At 41.6% G+C, this 17,178-nt stretch overlaps 1 protein-coding gene across 1 annotated transcript; it reads right to left on the reverse strand.

The window, feature by feature from the left end:
* Window positions 1-1,742: 1,742 nt before the first annotated feature.
* Window positions 1,743-16,787, reverse strand: MRPL39 (mitochondrial ribosomal protein L39). Its single transcript, XM_004675492.2, has 10 exons — window positions 16,680-16,787; window positions 15,718-15,924; window positions 13,816-13,955; window positions 11,771-11,870; window positions 10,909-10,976; window positions 7,876-7,988; window positions 6,417-6,482; window positions 4,942-5,095; window positions 3,461-3,508; window positions 1,743-1,857 (listed from the first exon to the last, which is right to left on the reverse strand). Exons 1-10 carry the CDS (start codon window positions 16,759-16,761, stop codon window positions 1,810-1,812), a joined length of 1,026 nt encoding a protein of 341 aa, XP_004675549.2. The 5' UTR covers window positions 16,762-16,787; the 3' UTR covers window positions 1,743-1,809.
* Window positions 16,788-17,178: the final 391 nt, after the last annotated feature.

The following is a 17,178-nucleotide window of genomic DNA, read 5'->3' on the forward strand; positions in this document are numbered from 1 at the left end:
CGCACATCAAAACCACAATGCGATACTACCACACACCTACCAGGAGGGCCCATATTAAAAAATTGAAAAGCAACAAGAACTGGTAAGGATACAGAGAAAAAGGAACCATCTTACACTTCCAGCGGGAATGTAACTTGGCCCAGCTACCATGGAAAGCAAAACACTAAAATGCGTCTGACAATTATGACTCAACAATTCGAATCCTAGGAATCTACCCAAACAACCCAAAAACAGTAATTTGAAAGAAAACCTGCACATGTATGTTTATTGCAGCCTTATTTACAATAGCCAAGATAGAGATAACAGCCCAAATGCCCCACAAGAGATGAAAGGATCAAGCTGTGGTATATATACACAATGGAATCAAGTAATCAAAACACATAAGCTCATGCCCTTTGCAGCAACTAGAATGGGACTGGAAGGGATTATGCTAAGAGAAGTAAGTCAGAAGGAAAAGGATAAATACCAGATGGTTTCACATATACTCGGAAGATAGAGAAACCAAACAAAGACAAACCGTGACAGCTGACCATAGCCCAGGCCCGGGAGGGGTGGGGAGGGGGCTGCAAACGAGGGGGTGGGGGGTGAAAACACAATGGACGAGGACTGAGGCTACTAGCAGTGGAGGGAGATGGATGGGAGCAAAGGGGCGAGGGGATCCAGTGGAGGGTGACTGGGCCTGGATGATCGGTGAGGTGAAATGACACATTTGCAGAAGTATCAACACAAACCCTTAAGATACAGAATGTTGTAAACTAACATTACCTCAGTAAATACATAACTTAAAAAGAAGAACTTTTTAAGATTCAAGAATATATGAAAACCTCAAATGTAAACATTACACTTTAAATAACTGCTTTGAGATATAATCACTTTCATTAGTTATTATGTTGGTTTGAATAAGTTTATATAATCGTATAAAAACTGGGACCCTTAAGGAGCACAAAGCACCTACGCATGACAGCTATTGCAAATGACGAGATCTCATTTTTATTTCAGCATTCTCCTGAAAGTTGATTAAGCACTTTTATATGGACCAGGTCATTAAAACTTGGCTTCTATCTGGGAAAAAAAAAAACAAAAAACGTATAATCAAGACTTGCCTAAGCTTGGGAAAGAGACTCTCAGCCACTGCTGTTAAGACCGTCATTTGGCAAAACTTTCTGAAGGCTGGGATCTGGTAGCATGTGTCAGTAATCCGCCTTCAGAAATCGATAGCTCTCAGCAGTCATAAGCAGTGTGCAGTGCTACTCAAGAGTGTGAGTGAAGCCATGTGGGTCCAATTCCAACCTTGCTCCTAACAGCCTGTGCTCTGCTCCCTCACTTACAAAGTGGGAACACCTTCTTCTCAACCAGTTGTTAGGAGGACCCCTACGAGGCTCCCTGTGAACGGCTGGGGCAAGGGCAGGACTCAGCGAGCGAGCAGATGCCAGTCAACACGTCCACGCGGCACTGCCATCTTGCACAGGGATGCTTCCAACAGTGAGAAACAGAAACAACTAGCGCAGGCCTCTCTTGATGGAGAAGATTAGCTTTGTACCTGAACATGTTTATATATGTGGGTAAAAGGACTGAAAGGCAACACGCGCCAACACATCACATCCAGGAACCGGAAGACGTGATGTTTCTGTGTAAAATTGTGAACCTACACATTGTTTTATCCTTTAGAGTAAGGGAAAGGTAATTAAACACCAATTTAAACTGTAGGGAGGAAAATATAGTGAACTTTTATACGCACACATGAACATTACATAGAAGACTTTTATTTCCATTTACTGTACATATGTAAACATTAGGGTCGCTAGGCAACTAGGTGGACGCACTTTCCTCTGTCACCTTAGTCTGATCTTCAGACACCTGTGAAAACATGAAGAGCTTTATACTTCTAATAAACACTTAGTTTTACCCTTTACCCTAAATTTAAAATTATTCCAGATTCGCTTAAATGACCCTCCTTATTCTCCCTCATCAGTAATTATCAAGAGCTAAGAAGAAAGAAAACTTAACAAAGCTGGTTCCCAATGTAATTACCAAGTATAGCATTTCCATTAAAAAATGCAGCCTGAAATACCTGCAAAGCTCCTCAAAATTTGTATTTTTCACCACAAAATGATGACTTTAGGATAAGAAAAACACCAGCAGTGCTGCGCTACATTAATTCTATTTTGTTGGGGACACGATTCTGTTTTGCACAAAGCATATACATATTAATAGAAATAGATGGCTGTACATATCTGACATTATTCTACTCTATTCACTCAGAGGCCTCAAACATACAGGCCCAAATTCACAGTCATCATCACCCCAAACCCTGCCCAACCCCTTCTTCCCCCTTTTAGCATAGGCCTCTCTCCAGCTACCCAAATCAGCACTAGGGTGTCCAGGTTCAAGTCCCAGCTCGCCCCCACACTGCCCCCAGCAGGGGCCTACCAGCAGCAATGGCTGACCAGTAGGTCACTTACTTGTTCAAATTCGCTGTTACCCCATCACCTTCTGAAGGGGATGCAAATTCCACTTGAAAGACAAGCTCCCTGAGTCCTCCGTACACTTCTTTGGACCCATCTAACGCCATCGCACACCCCCACTCCTCCCACCTTCTCACGCGCTCCATCCTTTCACACCTCTCGGCAAGGAGCTGCCTCCAAGACAACCCCCAACCTATCCTCTAGCAAATTCTTTTTCTGGCCTGCTTTTCTTCATCCCTAAGGTCAGTTTAGGAAGCTGATTCCTGGGCACCTCTCTTAACCAACCCCTTAAAGATCTGGGTTACTTTTCTTCTGCATACAACCCCCCCCAACATGTCCAGCTGACTTGTCTGCCTCTACTTAATTTATTTTAATAAAGAAATATGTATAGCTATATAAAATATTTATATATAATATACATATTTATATGTGTAATACATTCTCATACATATAATTTATATATTCATGTATGATATATATTTCACATTATACATATATTTATATAAATATTCTAGTTATTTATTTTATTCACTTAAAATGTACTTTTAACCCAATGAATCTTTGCACATTTTCATAGGAAAAACTCAAGAAAAGTGAAATTAATGACACAAGAGGCTTCTATTCTTAATCTAATATACCAATTACAGCCCCAACACATAAATTTATAGAAAAGACGACCATTAGGAAAACCTAACTCAATGCTATCACAATCATTAAGAAGAACTTCTTTATCACTACTATTTAGTAGGGTTCTTATTCGCCTTCAAATTCTAGTGTACTGTTTCTATGTCAATAACGAAACCAAGAGAATTGCTAAATTACAACTTTTCTCTTGCCAAAATACTACCAAGTCAACAACCAAACACACTCAGGCTATTGAGACAACTAATTACTTTTCTTGTTATTGTTTCTCTTTTGTTTGCTGCTGTTGTTTAATCACACACACACAAAAAACTCTTCATAGAAGAGTAATATTAGCTGCCAAAAACACTCACCAGTTTCCGAGATCTTTCCAGTAGCTTATTCCATATTGTATAATGTGCCTTGAAAGGAAAAGATTTACTTTGAATTAAATTAAGCAGTAAGTTAAAATAAACATGGCTGAGTCTATAGGTTTTGAACAAAATAAATAAATCAAATGTTAGCTAGTGTAATGAGGCTTACCCAAGTGCTTACAAGGGGATTCAAGTGGGGGGAGGGGAGGTACTACATGGAACAGTGACTTTGGCTTTGAAGAAAAAAGACCTAAGTACTCACTGTGCCATTCCTCGCTGTCTACCTTCACCACTGCCATCAGGGGAAGCATTTGCACTAACGGAAGTGACTGTCTTCCCCACTTTCTGGCAGCTGGAAAGTTTTTCCTTTAGCACTGAATTTCAACATTCTAGAGGTCATTCTTTGTATCACACGCAATCACAAAGAGAAGGTCATGAAGAACTGTGACATTTTCACACTGAAGTGGGAGGCCTAGAGCACTTAGCAAATTACGCTAAAGAACAATAAAAACTAATGAGGATAACAGTAAAATTATATAAGCACACTGCTGGTGGGAATGTAAATTGGTACAATTCGTTTCATGGTTTCTTAAAAATGTAAACATATACCTATCATACACAGGCCCAGATACTGATCACAGAGAAACGTATCTATAAAAATCTGTTCACAAATGCTCAAAGCAGTACAGTATCCACAACAGCCAAAAACTAGAACCAACCCAAACACCCACTAGCAAGTGAGCAAGTGGAAGCCCGTCCACACCAAGGAATAAAGAATATTACTGAGCAATAAAGAGGTACGAATTATTGATACGTGCCACAAGTTGGATGAGGTTCCACAGAATTATGCTGCATGGAAAAAAACCAATCCCAAAAGATTAGCAGCTGCAGGGTGAGAGGTGGGGACAGGGTGAGGGAGTGAGTGTGAGTGCGGAGTGAGGCCGCCTTGTGACATCACAAGGAGTCTCTGTGTCTTGTCCACACTCGGGCTGTGATGTGGTACTACAGTTTTATAAAATGTTCCAGCGGGGAAACTGGATGAAGGTGTTTAGGACAGGAGCTCTTCTTTTTCAAAACTGCATGTGAATCTATAATCAACTCAAAATCAAAAGTTTAATTGGCAAAAAAAAAAAATTTAACAAGGGGAGGAAGACTTTGGGTCATGAGCAGATCATTAAGCTTTAGAAAGATGCCCAAAAGGCATTCTAGAAGATCTCACTGACACATTCCAAAACTTACCTTTAAATAACTTCAACAACCAAAAATAGTATCTCAACTTGATTTACTGATGCTTATTTTGTAAATTATCTGTTCATAACCTGAGCAAAAATTTTTTTTATCTTAAACCCAAGCTTATAAAGTATTAGTGTCATACAACTTAACGAAAATTAAAACATAGGTCCTTCAAATTGGTGTAAAATCAAAATCAGAATCACACCCACACCCAAACTGGATGAGCTGCACCTTTAAGGTTCACTTACTTTTAAGTGAACAGGCAAGGAGAGACCCTGGAATCTTCGTACAAGACTTGGCTGGGCAGTCTGAAGATTGTGAGCTGCTGATACTTCGTACTGGTGACAAATACTTGTTCTTGGAATAAGAGGGCCTTCACTCACATCGATGAAGTCACCAAATCTGGGTGGATTTTTAAAACAAAGAAATAAAACCTCAAAGTCAAAACATGGACTGTAGATGGTGAAAAGAATCACCTCATTCTCTTGGCTGCTACATCCCTAACCAAGCTCTAGTCTCTCATGTCCCTGACATGATGACACAGTGAAGAGGCTAAAACTCTGGAAACTGGCCAGGGAAACCTTGTTCTTAAGTAACATTCATATAACTACAGGTTTTCAAGATGCGACTAAGTGGACCTACAATCTTGCAACAATTCATTACAACAGAGGTCGGAATTCAGGGTCCTGGACAGACTGTATGACCAAATACACACAGCCTACTGGATGACAAAGTTAAACCTGAGTCCAGAAAACATGCTGATAAAACAGGTATAGGTCATGGAATCTTTTTTTGTTACATCTTAATTATCAAGCTAGTTCTTCTCCTCCCATCCTGTTTTATTGAAAAATAATTGACACACATTATTAGTGTGTTTAAGGCACACAGCATGACGGTCTGACACACACTGTGAAACGATGTCCCTGAGAGGTTCTGCTAACATCCATGATAAGTCGTTTTTGCACAATATAGTCTTACCTCTCATTCCTGCACAGACAGTACAGTCTGGTGTTTTTTTTTTGTTTGTTTGTTTTAACATTTTTTAAAAGATTTATTTATTTATGCATACAGAACTGGGGTACAAGCCAGAGGTACAAGGGTAGTGAGAGGATTCACCAGAGACAGAGGGAAGCAGAACAGGCAGACGGATAAAGTACACTGCTGAGGGGAGCAGCGCGGAGGGGAGCAGCGGGCAAGACAGGAAAGGTCTGTCACACCATGTGGGTCACCTCCTTGAAAGGGGTTCAAACTCATGCTAAAGCGGCTGGGGCGACCTGCACAGTGCTGCGCTTCAACCCACTGCGCCATCAGGGAGGGCCCAGTACACTCTTCTTTAACTTACTTATATGTCACATGGTAGAACTAACTGGTCAGAATTCAGATTCTGTGTCCATGTGTAATTTATAATGATGACTACTTTGGCCAATTTCAAAATTAACTCTTAAAAAGTATACTTTTAAACAATTGTTTTCTACTTTTAAAATGCAGAAATAAAAACAAGAAACAACAGAACAATTAACAATGAGGAACAGAAACCACAACCATGCTTGAAGATAATTCAAAGCTTTCAATTACCACCATATCAGAAAATGAAAGAACACAAGGTATTAAGAAAAAAAAATTAAGTACAAATTCATTTTGTTCAGTCCTACACCACATTCAGGTAGCCGTAAATGCGTGGCTGCTATAACTTCGCAAAGCTGAACATGTTATTCTTATTTACCTGTGTAATTTGACTATTCGCTCAGGGCTCTGAGACGCCTTCTCTTCTATGAAATCTATTTTGTATCTAAAAAACAAAACAGATAAATCAGTGCTTAAATATACAAAAAAGTGTTTCAGGGCTTCTCCTTCTCACTTCTTCCATAACCAGTTTTTAAAAGATGTGGTTTGCCTGTTTGGAGGTTCCTCAAGCTGCTAAACATGAAGCTTCCCAACGACCCAGCAATCCCACTCCTAGGTATCTACCCAAAAGACACAAAAACACTGATTGAAAAAGATACTTGTACTCCCATGTTTATTGCTGCTTTATTTACAATTGGAAAAACATGGAAGCAGCCCAAATGCCCAAAAGTAGATGACTGAATTAAAAAGATGTGGTACATATATACAATGGAATATTACTCAGCAACCAAAAAAGAGAAACACATGTCTTTTGCAGCAACTTGGCTGGAGCTGGAAAAGATCATGCTTAGTGAGATAAGCCAGAAAGAGAGAAAAATACTGGATGGTTTCACTCGTAGAGGAGTATAATGGACCAGGAGAGAAAATAACAAAAATAATGAACAACCATATACCAGAGATATTTTGCGGGGGGTGGAGTGGGGAATGGGACCAAAAACAGGTGGGGGGGAGGGAAATGCACGGGATTATGGTGATGGCACATGGGTGACTCGGTAATGGGAAACCCACGGGGATTACAATTGAGATGGAAAAAAAAATGTACAAAATGATGTAAAAATAAACTGTTACAAAATTTTAAAAAATTAAAAAAAAAAACAAAAAAGATGTGGTTTGCCCTTGGAGGCATCTCCGCCTTCACCTCCTCAGTGGGACCAGAGCCTCACAAACCCAGATTGTCCCTGCCCAAGGCATATGAGCTTGCTTGATGCCACACCAGTGAACGCAATTTAGGCTAGCCTTGCTGAAGTAAAGGAAGGTTTATGAGAGGGCACAGAGGGAAAGCTCCAGAAAGCTGAAGTAACAAGCAGTAAGAACGCAGCGGTGAGGCGTGCAGTGAGCAGTGGAGAGAAGGCCTAAAACAGCTAATTCCCACGCGTAAGGCCAAGCCCTGCCTGCGCTAACTCCCTCCAAACACTGGCATTTGCTTCCTGTCTTTCCATTAAATATTAAATGGAGGGGAGGAGTCGCCCAATGTACAAACTTATTAACCGATGCTTTCACTTCACAAAGGAAGGAAGAAAGGAAACCACTCGATATAAAGAGAAGAACTGACAGGACAAACAGAGGGGTAAAACACAGTAAGAAAATTATCATTTACTAATGAAGAGTGGTGGGGCTTTTACTCAGTGAAATAAACAATGAGATGAACAGAAGTATGCTGATTCAGAAAAAAAAATGGTGTCATATATATCAAATATAAATATTCTTAAAAGCTGAATTTTCTTCAATAAATACAACTTTGGAAGGTTAAACCCTACTTTAAATGAGTCAACACTTACTTGTTATGTTGAAATATTTCTAATGCCACTTTTGCATCAACATCCAGGCTTTCAAATGGAAGATCTTTATAAATTAAAGCATGCGCATCTTTTGTGAAGGAACGTAGGTTCTCCTAAAAATGAATATAGTAACCTTTTATGACAATTTATTTAAAGACATTTTTCCATAAGTCAGATAAAATAAAACCGTATGCTTAACATTATAAATCCAACTAAAATTAAAAGCAAGGTCCAATTTATTAGGAAAAAAAGTTATTAATTCACAATTGCATTCCTATAATTAAAATATCAGTCTATATTAATAATAATTATTAAAGATAATCCTACAAAAAATTTCAATAAACATTACATTCAAATGTTAGAACTTATAAATGTTTTCAAAATGATGATGCAACAAGTAAAAACAATGCTAGTAAAATACAAAAATTAATTTGGGCCCTTCCTGGTGGTGCAGCGGGTTTAAGCACAGCACTGAGAAGCTAAAGCCACTTCAGCATGAGTTCGATCCCTGCCCCAGAGGAGATCCACATGGTGCAGCAGGGCAGACCTCTCCTGACCCACCCGCTGCTCCCCTCAGCAGTGTACTTCATCAGTCTACCTGTTCTGCTCTGCACTCTGTCTCTGGTGAACCACCCCTGCGCCTCTGGCCTATACCCGTTCTGTATGCATAAATAAATAAATCTTTTAAAATTTATACAAAATTATTTTTACACTGAGTAAACTAAATTTGTAAAAGCATGGGGAAATAAAGTATTGTTTATATGATCCATAAAGTTGTACTAGGATATTGGCCCTGTCCAAAATATAACATATCCAACAATGAAAACCTATTTAATGAAAATGTCAATTTTACACAATTACAATGATTAACTGATAATATGCACTAATAATCCTTATGAGATTTTAAGTAAAAGTTATCAAAGTGCTTTTGAAATTGTTAAATTATTTATTAAAAATTTTAAATAAAAATTGTTTAATGAAAATAAATTTTGAACATTTAATAAAAATGTATTTTAAAAAAAACTGAGTTTTCATACTAAAAGTCACTACTTATGGGAAGGACTTAACTACTTAGAAACAGAAAGAACTTATACTACTTAAAGAAAAATATCAAATAGTGTTTTGTTTTTTTAAATTTTTTTTATTTTCACATGAAAGAACTGGGTACAGGCCAGAGGTACAAGGAATGAAAGGATTCACCAGAGACAGAGCGGGGAGCAGAACAGGGGGATCCACTGAAATACACTGCTGAGGGGAGCAGCGGGTGAGGCAGGAGAGGTCAGGTGCGCCTTGGGGGTCACCTCCCTGGCCCAGGGAGTGGGTTGCAGTGTTGATAGCGCTGAGACTTAACCACCAGGCCACCAAATAGTCTTATGTAAATCATTTTGTAATAAAATTCTTTCTGTAAATTTCCTGCCCGGCTTTTCTGCATGAAATGACTTCTCTGCTCTCAGAGGAGTACTTTATTCTATAACCAACCCGCATTCATAGCTTAATAAGCTGTGTCCCCTAACTTCTCGAAGCTGTGTGCCCAATCCTATAAAGCCTGCAATTAGTTAAGTTCATTTCTTTCTAAAAGTTTTATTTTTCAAGAAAGAAAAAGGCAAGTTTCACAGATAATGAAAATTGAATTTTGATCTCATTAGTTTTTACTCAGTCCTCCATAAAAGTCAGAATCTCTTTTTACACTTGGAGACATACATGAAAAGAAATCACACTGACACAGCCCAGAGATGATGCAGGACCAGTCTCTTCTCGGCCTCCTCCCCATCTTTCTCTTTCCTCTCTTCCTTCTCGCCCTTTCTCTCTTTCTTCCCTTCCTGTTTTGCAACTTTCCTCTCTGGATATTAAGATACATGGTTAGAGTTGTAAACCTCGGTCTGCCCTGACTTCAAAATGCATGCTTTAAGATGCATCACTAAGGAAAAACTACTACCAAGTATAATAATAAAATGCCCTCGACTGTAACACACATTTGCTTTCAGCGATAATAAACTGACAAAATGGCACATTACCGGCCTCCTCCTTTCTATGGCCACACTTTCAGCCTGTGGCACATACGCTTTTGTTTAAGTATCAGGCAGCCCCCTCTTCTCTGCCATCATAACTAAAGGCCCTAGCATGACCTTTTAAAGAACTCAGCATCCAGCCACAGAGCACCTGATTTAGACCATCTTGTTGGCCAATCCTGCTCTACCCACGCCTGGCCAACAAGGAGCGCTCTCGTTCTGAAGGCAAACCACTCACCAAAGCCCACTCAATTTACTGCTATTTAGCTTGTCACTGTTTGGATTGTCTTTGTCGAAGTCTGAGTCTCTAACTCACAGAAGCTATCATGGGACTCCTGTGTGCTGGGAGACCACAGTGTGCAACAGGCAAAAATGATTCAGGGCTGTGGTTTTCTGGCGGTACTCTAGGAGGCAAGGATGTAAGACTCCCACCACCATGTCAATGAAGGTCCTTAAGCGGCTGTATTTTATATTCTGAGCATCTTGCACACTACTCTCCTGAGGAAGAAAGCCCTTCAAGACAAGGTCAAGAACATAGAGCTTCTGCACAACTGCCCACGCTGTTGCGAACACTCACCTTCAAATGTCCGTCCTAAAATATACTGGAAAAGCAACAACAAATTTAAATAAGTTTGTTTTTTTTTAAAGATTTATTTATTTGTGCATACAGAACTGGGGTACAGTCCAGAGGCTCAGGGGCGGCGAGAGGCTTCACCAGAGACAGAGTGGGGAGCAGAACAGGCAGATCAAAAAAGTACACTGCTGAGGGGAGCAGCGGGCGGGTCAGGAAAAGGTCTGCGTGCCATGTGGTCACCTCGGGGGCAGGTGGGAATCGAACTCATGCAGAAGTGGCTTTTAGCTTCTTAGTGTGGTGCTTTAACCCACTGCGCCACCAGGGAGGGCCTGCATAAGTTCTCTCTAAATATCTTCCACACGCAGTCTCAGTCAACAATACTAACAGAGGAATCATTCTAGCAAAGAAAAGCACACAGTCTAAATTTAATTTTCCCAAGAGTACACTTACTTTCGTGGGCACCCACTCATCAAGTTTCTTATCCAACACTATGTCATAGCAGAAGGCTCCGGCAATCACTGTAAATGCAACCAGGAGAAAAAGCTGAGGCAAGTCTGCTAGGGAGAAAGGTCCTGATTGAAACCACTGAACATGCAGACCAGGGAGGAAGGGTCAGCTATCTCTCCGACTGAACAAATCAGGAAGCTACTGCCACTACCCAGTCTGCCGTAGCCCTGTTAACGACACCCCCACACCCCCACCCCCCATAACTTAACCACTAAAAATTCCAAATACTACTCGCTATAAAACTTCCAAAAGAACAAGATTGTTCATAAGTAGGTGAAAGATAAATGGACATGAAATGTTGAAATTACTTTAAAATAGCTTCTCCACATCCTCATGTCTGTTCTGTTCTTAGCATCACTGAGTTTTTCAAATATTATACTTCTACCTTTCATGAAAAATACAAATGTACTTTTGAAAAATCCTAGTTTTAAGAAATTGCAGTGAGAGTGAACTTTCCCATCTCCCTGAGAGGTGTCCCTCAGAGCCACGGCCACTCAGGGTGGAAAGAACCACAGGACACAGCTTTCTCCACAGTCCCTTTATACCCCACGCCCCACCACTCAATGTGGAAATAATGCTTAAAGTTGTAAGAAATTTCCTGGTATTCCCATGAAATTCACATCCAAGAAAACATATTCCTCAAACTTGGTTAATTATTGACTCCCCTACTCAGCAGTGGATTTTGGTATCCATAAGACATGCAATGCATGTAATGATGGTAATTTTTATTGCATAAAGTCGAAGTGAACTAACTACATACAACACCAACAGTGGGTCCCACTGTATGCATCTGTGTGCACTTTACCGGGAACTTCTGGAACTCTGACCAGACGGACCGCATACTCGTCCTTGAAGGCCCTCTCCACGACGCAGCCCATTATCATGGCACAAGAACGCCAGTAAGCCTGAGGAAACAAGACACATGAGGACATAACGCGCACTGGCGTGACAATACCCACTCGGCGGCAACTCCTAGAATTCTGTCTCAGGGAAAACTGCCCCGTCTGTCTGGCCGCATGCATCTGACCATGACCTACTTGCACCAAGTAAAACCACACCAGGAGGAAACACCAGCTTCTTGTTGCCAGCAGAGCTTCTGTTCAAGCTATCAAGACATCGAGATGTTTACCAAACATTAGATGGTTTTACTATCTGGTAATAATTTTACTTTGAACCGAGGATAAAGTTCATTTGCTCACAAATGTGCACTAAAATAATGTTAACCTACTGTGTACACTCATACATGATATATAACGTAATCTATGTGAACACAATGCTAATATTCATGTCAATGTGTCACATAACATGTATGTCAGTGCTATGTTGATACATATATGCTTATATACATTTAAAAGGAAAAGCCAACTTTTGAGAGTCAATTCTAATCCTAGGTCATACCTAAAATTACCTAACTTACCACTCTGCTTATTCACAGCACCTCCCTCTCCAGCAGGCTTTCTTTTTACCAGTGCCTGGCAGGGGAAGGCACGCAACGACCTCATCAGAGTCATAAAGAGCCCAGCATTTGCATCGGCACTACTGCACAGACACCTGGCTCTTACAAGGTCCTCTCCTTGCCTCTGAGGATGGCAAGGGCGAGCGTGCCTTTGATTGTGTGTGGCAGAATGTCTTCTACACAATGACACAACACACACTAATGTCAGCACAAACCCAGGTCTTGAAGGCAAACAGAAAGCATGCTCCTTCACCTAGCCTCCTTACATGCATTTAGTGTCTACTGAAGTCCAGTCAGGATGCCTAAGTTCAGATCCAGGCTCTACCACTTCCCAAACCATGAGTTCAAGATGTTGAACCTCTTTTTGCCTCAATTTACTTATCTGGAAAATGGGGATACTAGCATCTATTTGGTACGCTATTAGAGGATTAAATGGCTTCATACTTGTAAATCCCCTAAGGCACTACTTAATACAATGTTAGCTATTACTATTAGCAAGTCTATCCTATTCCAAGTATTTCAATTCCACAAAATATCTACCTACTATATGTAAATCAAGGGCTAACTTCAATAAGGAACATGGCCTGCCTTTACAGATTCAAGAATCCAATGCATTCAGCATCCGAAAGCAAAATGACAATATTGTATCTGGACACACTGCCACACTTTGGGAGGGCCTAGAGAAAAGAGGGGTGCTGATGAGAGGAAACTGAGGTTCTGAAGAGCAGAGGATATGTCAATTGAACCATAAAAAAGCATTTTAATAAGGAGGGGGAAGAAAATGCTGGTAGTTGAAGGAAAGGGCAGTCAACAAAGCAAGAAAGAGACAGCACGAGCCAACAGCGGGCAAGTCCCGCAGCCTTCCTGCAGCGTCCCACAGCTGTCCACAGCCAAGAGCAAAGTGCTGGAGAAGCAAAACCTGACAGATCCTCACGGTCAGATAATGCAGGGCCTGAAAGGCCACAGGAGGCATGTCCTTTGGGGGTAAAGGTCATGTTACTTAAAACTCATATGTGGCTATTAGGAACAGCTCTGTTAAAACGGGGCTGGGGGCAGAGCAAATTAAGTTATTGAAATAATGCAGAGATGATGATCAAGGTTGGATTTGAGCAATAGCAGCAGGAATGAAATTAACTGCAGTGCAAAGTGGTGGGGAAATGCAAGTTGAACAAAGAGATGAATATGAACGATGTCATAAGGTTGTCTCAAACCAAAACACGGTTTGAGAAACGGAAGCCACTGGTATTTTTGGCACTCTGACGATACCTAAACCAACAAGCAAAACACAGACCAGCACACCACTCATCTGGTCATGGCCATGTTTGTGCATTCATACACCAGCGAAAACAGACTGAATAAAAAGAAGAACAAAATGAATGTAGAGAGAGAAATACCTTATTCACTTCCCCTGGATCACGGTCTTTGAAAGTAAGAAACTGAATTTCACAGGTCTTGGTCAGAGGCTTGTACATATCCCACGGCTGCCCGTCCACCAGGGCCAGGATGGACTTCTTACAGTACCACTCACTTAAATCTAGGGATTTATAACAGATGGGTGGTTAAAATTTAGCCAGACCCACAATGAAAAGTTACATGTGTAAGGGCTCCATTTAGAAATACAACAATAAAAAGGAAAGATCCTACAAGCTGCCTTTCTGGGGGAGAATGAAATATTGCACAGTATATGTGACCAATAAAAAAAAATCCCCAAAACACCCAATGTATTATTAACCATTTACAAAAATCATGAAGGCTGTCCAGCTGCAAATTAATTTGCCAATTATTAAATAATAAAACAACTTTCTAACAGCTACAATATCTAATATTCAGGCAACATCACCAATGTATCTGAATACACAACCTAGAAGAAAATGAAGAGCATCAAATCTGTTCTACATGATCTTGGGATCTGTCTACATGGGCTTGGGATCACATTCCCAAACCCTCTCACATCTCTGCTTCGGACTCCTCAAGTTAAATCCTACTGTTACCAGCTCTTAATGATTAGTGTGAATTCACACATAAATCCATCAGTTGTGGTCTGTTTTATGACCGTAGAATGTAACTCCAAGCCTGCTTAGGTTTTTTGAATGCTATACACAAAAGTAGCTAAACGCCAGCACCCACATTATTAGGCATAATAATCAGACATCCTTTCCATAAAGGCAGGGATCTAGTCTACTTCTGTTCATTAATCAGTATACCCAGTGCCTTTCAACAGACCTAAATACAGTAGGTGCTCAATAAACATTTAATGCATTACAAGCTAATGTCAGGGCAGGGTCATGTCACATGTAGTTCAGAAGTTTCACCTCAACATGTGATTCTATAAAGTCTCTGAAGGCTAAGCATTGTCTTAGCTCCTCTAATCCTATAATCTACCATTCAGCAGAGGATCAGAAATTACTAGCCAAACGCTAAGTAAACCATGACCATAAGTGCTGATTCAAGGGCCATCATAAATAAAATACTGAGTGTATATTCTACAGGTCAGTGTAATCTGTTCTCTGAATTTGTTAACTGTGCAAATGGAATCTTTTCTGAGTTTTCCAAAAGTCTGAGCAATGGAGCGAGTCATAAAAATATGTGAATGCACATGTGGCATATTTGTGTCTAAACACATTTTGGGCTTTCTCGGTTTAAATATATTAGCTCCATCAAGACCATTATAAAAGCATTTTTATCAAAAATAAAATTTAAAAAAATTTTAATAAAGACCCATTCCCTTGCTTTCCACACCAAATCACACATGGGGCACAGGTATCTCTGTTAAGAGGTGAACAAAACAAGTGTCTGCACTGCACCCACGTTCATCCCACTGCACATTTCCAATCACACATTTACATGTGGATGTAAACAAAAACGACACACACAAAGCTAGCGGGAAACATAAATCATTTAAGTTAGGTTACAAAGAGTTAAAAAGGAAAAGGCGGTCAAAACAGCTGGTCATCAGAGGCCAGGACAGTCCCTTTATCCCAAAATCCTTCCAGGAGACCGCCCATGACACCCCCAAGGTCAAGTACACTAATAAGGATGCTTTCAGTTTGGCTTTTATCTGCTAGAAACAACTGTAGTGTCCACAGTAGTCACATTCAAGTTAAGCCCCAGGACAACCTGTGCGTTTCAGTGCCAATATGCAACACCACACAGTGCCCCAAGAGCTAAAGCCAAGGTGAACGGGCTGTAAGATGTCAGATAAAGGACTTCTGGAAACTTCGGGAGTAATCACAGCAGCTTATCTCCAATGCACCAGTTCTGCACAATTTACGTCAGTGTTGCGATGAGTTACTTACGCATGGCACAGCTGTAAGGAGTTGAAATGTTTTTATTCATCACAAAGATTGTGCCAGGGTCCGTTTTCCCAACGAGTTTAACTTCAATCTTCTCAGTTCGGGGGGTTAATGATAACTGCCTGCTTTTCTCCTTATTAAAGAGATCGTTCTGCATTTCTATCACTTTCATAGGTGACAGTTGAGAAGCTGGTGATGTGGCTATAAATCCTGTGTGGAAATGACAATCAATATGAAGGTCGAAAAAATGAAAAGGCGAACACACTGCAGATAGCCCAGCCGGTCCCAATCCCCCAGCACCAGCCGCATATATATGAACGAGGTGTGTGTGTTGGGAGGGGGGGGAAGGGGAGGGGGGAAGAGATTGTGCTAATGCTCTCCGAAGTCAAACTAACGCTTTCTAATGTGCGTTAAAACGCCCAAGGACGAAAACGCAACGGGCCTGATCTGCGTCCTCATTTCACCTTTGCTTTCACCGTCAGATCTCTATTTCCCACCCATGTCCGCTGTCGCGTTCCCATCTCTGCTTTACAGAAAGGGGCCAGGAGTCACCAGGAAATGGTGTCAAAAGCAAACAGTCACAGGGAAGCTGAGCAAAGCTGTCTCTTTGGAAAGCGTCTGGGGAAGAACAAGAAAACTGGCGATCCCACGCCAAAATTTTGATCAATATCCAGGACGACAAATGTTGGGCACATTTTCCAAACCCCAAATCAGGGGGATTGGCAGAACAAGGACGAAAATTCCTCGAGGAAAAAACCAAACACGTTTGCACCGGGACGTGGACTCCTTCCACGAGGTGCCTCGAGCTCTCCCTGCAGCCCGCCCCCGGGTCTCCCCAATCCCTTGCACCCCCAGATCGGTACCCCCTGGGAGAGACGGGGCCAAGCCTGCAAGGACTGAAAGCCCGGCCTCCCCCTTCTTGGCACCAATCGAAGCAGTCTCGCTCGCCGGCCGCTGCCACTTACTCCAGCCTGCCCCGCCAGCAGGGGTGGCCCGCCAAAGCCGCAGCCCCCGCGCACCCATGGCCATCGCCTCCTTCACGGCCATAGGAACCGCGGCGCGCAGGTCCCTCTCGTCCGCCTCCCCGGAAATTCCGAACGTGCATACGCGGTTCCCGTGGACTATTAGTTCCGTTCCAGACCCGGCGCTCCACCTGCGAGCCTCCACGAGGGGGCGCCGTAGCACTTTGCTGGAGATGAGTCTCGCAGGCTCCCACACCCTCCTTTATCCAAGGGTTCGAGACCTGTCCCTGGGTGCTGCCCGGGCATCTCTATGGAGAGAAAAAATGGGGTGGGACGGGGGAAGATTTCTGTTTATTCTGGTCAGCCCTGTTGGCCACGCCGATGATCTCTTCTAGGTGGTGGCTTATCTACTGTGTAAGGGTGGACTCTTAGGTGGGCTTCCAACCGCGTTCTCCAATTACACTGACTGTCTTATTGGGCTCCTCCAAATGCGTCCTGTTGA

Source organism: Condylura cristata, unplaced genomic scaffold (genome assembly GCF_000260355.1).
Source record: "Condylura cristata isolate star-nosed mole 26May11 unplaced genomic scaffold, ConCri1.0 scaffold00003, whole genome shotgun sequence".
Taxonomy (NCBI): Eukaryota; Metazoa; Chordata; class Mammalia; order Eulipotyphla; family Talpidae; genus Condylura; species Condylura cristata.

Excerpts from the sequence above, each read along its gene's own strand:
- MRPL39 (XM_004675492.2), bottom strand. The coding sequence starts at position 16,761 with ATGGCCGTGAAGGAGGCGATGGCCATGGGTGCGCGGGGGCTGCGGCTT. Across the intron at positions 15,925-16,679 it reads TGCTGGCGGGGCAGGCTGGA|GATTTATAGCCACATCACCA; the intron begins GTAAGTGGCAGC and ends ATTTCCACACAG. Across the intron at positions 11,871-13,815 it reads ATCCAGGGGAAGTGAATAAG|GCTTACTGGCGTTCTTGTGC; the intron begins GTATTTCTCTCT and ends TTGTTTCCTCAG.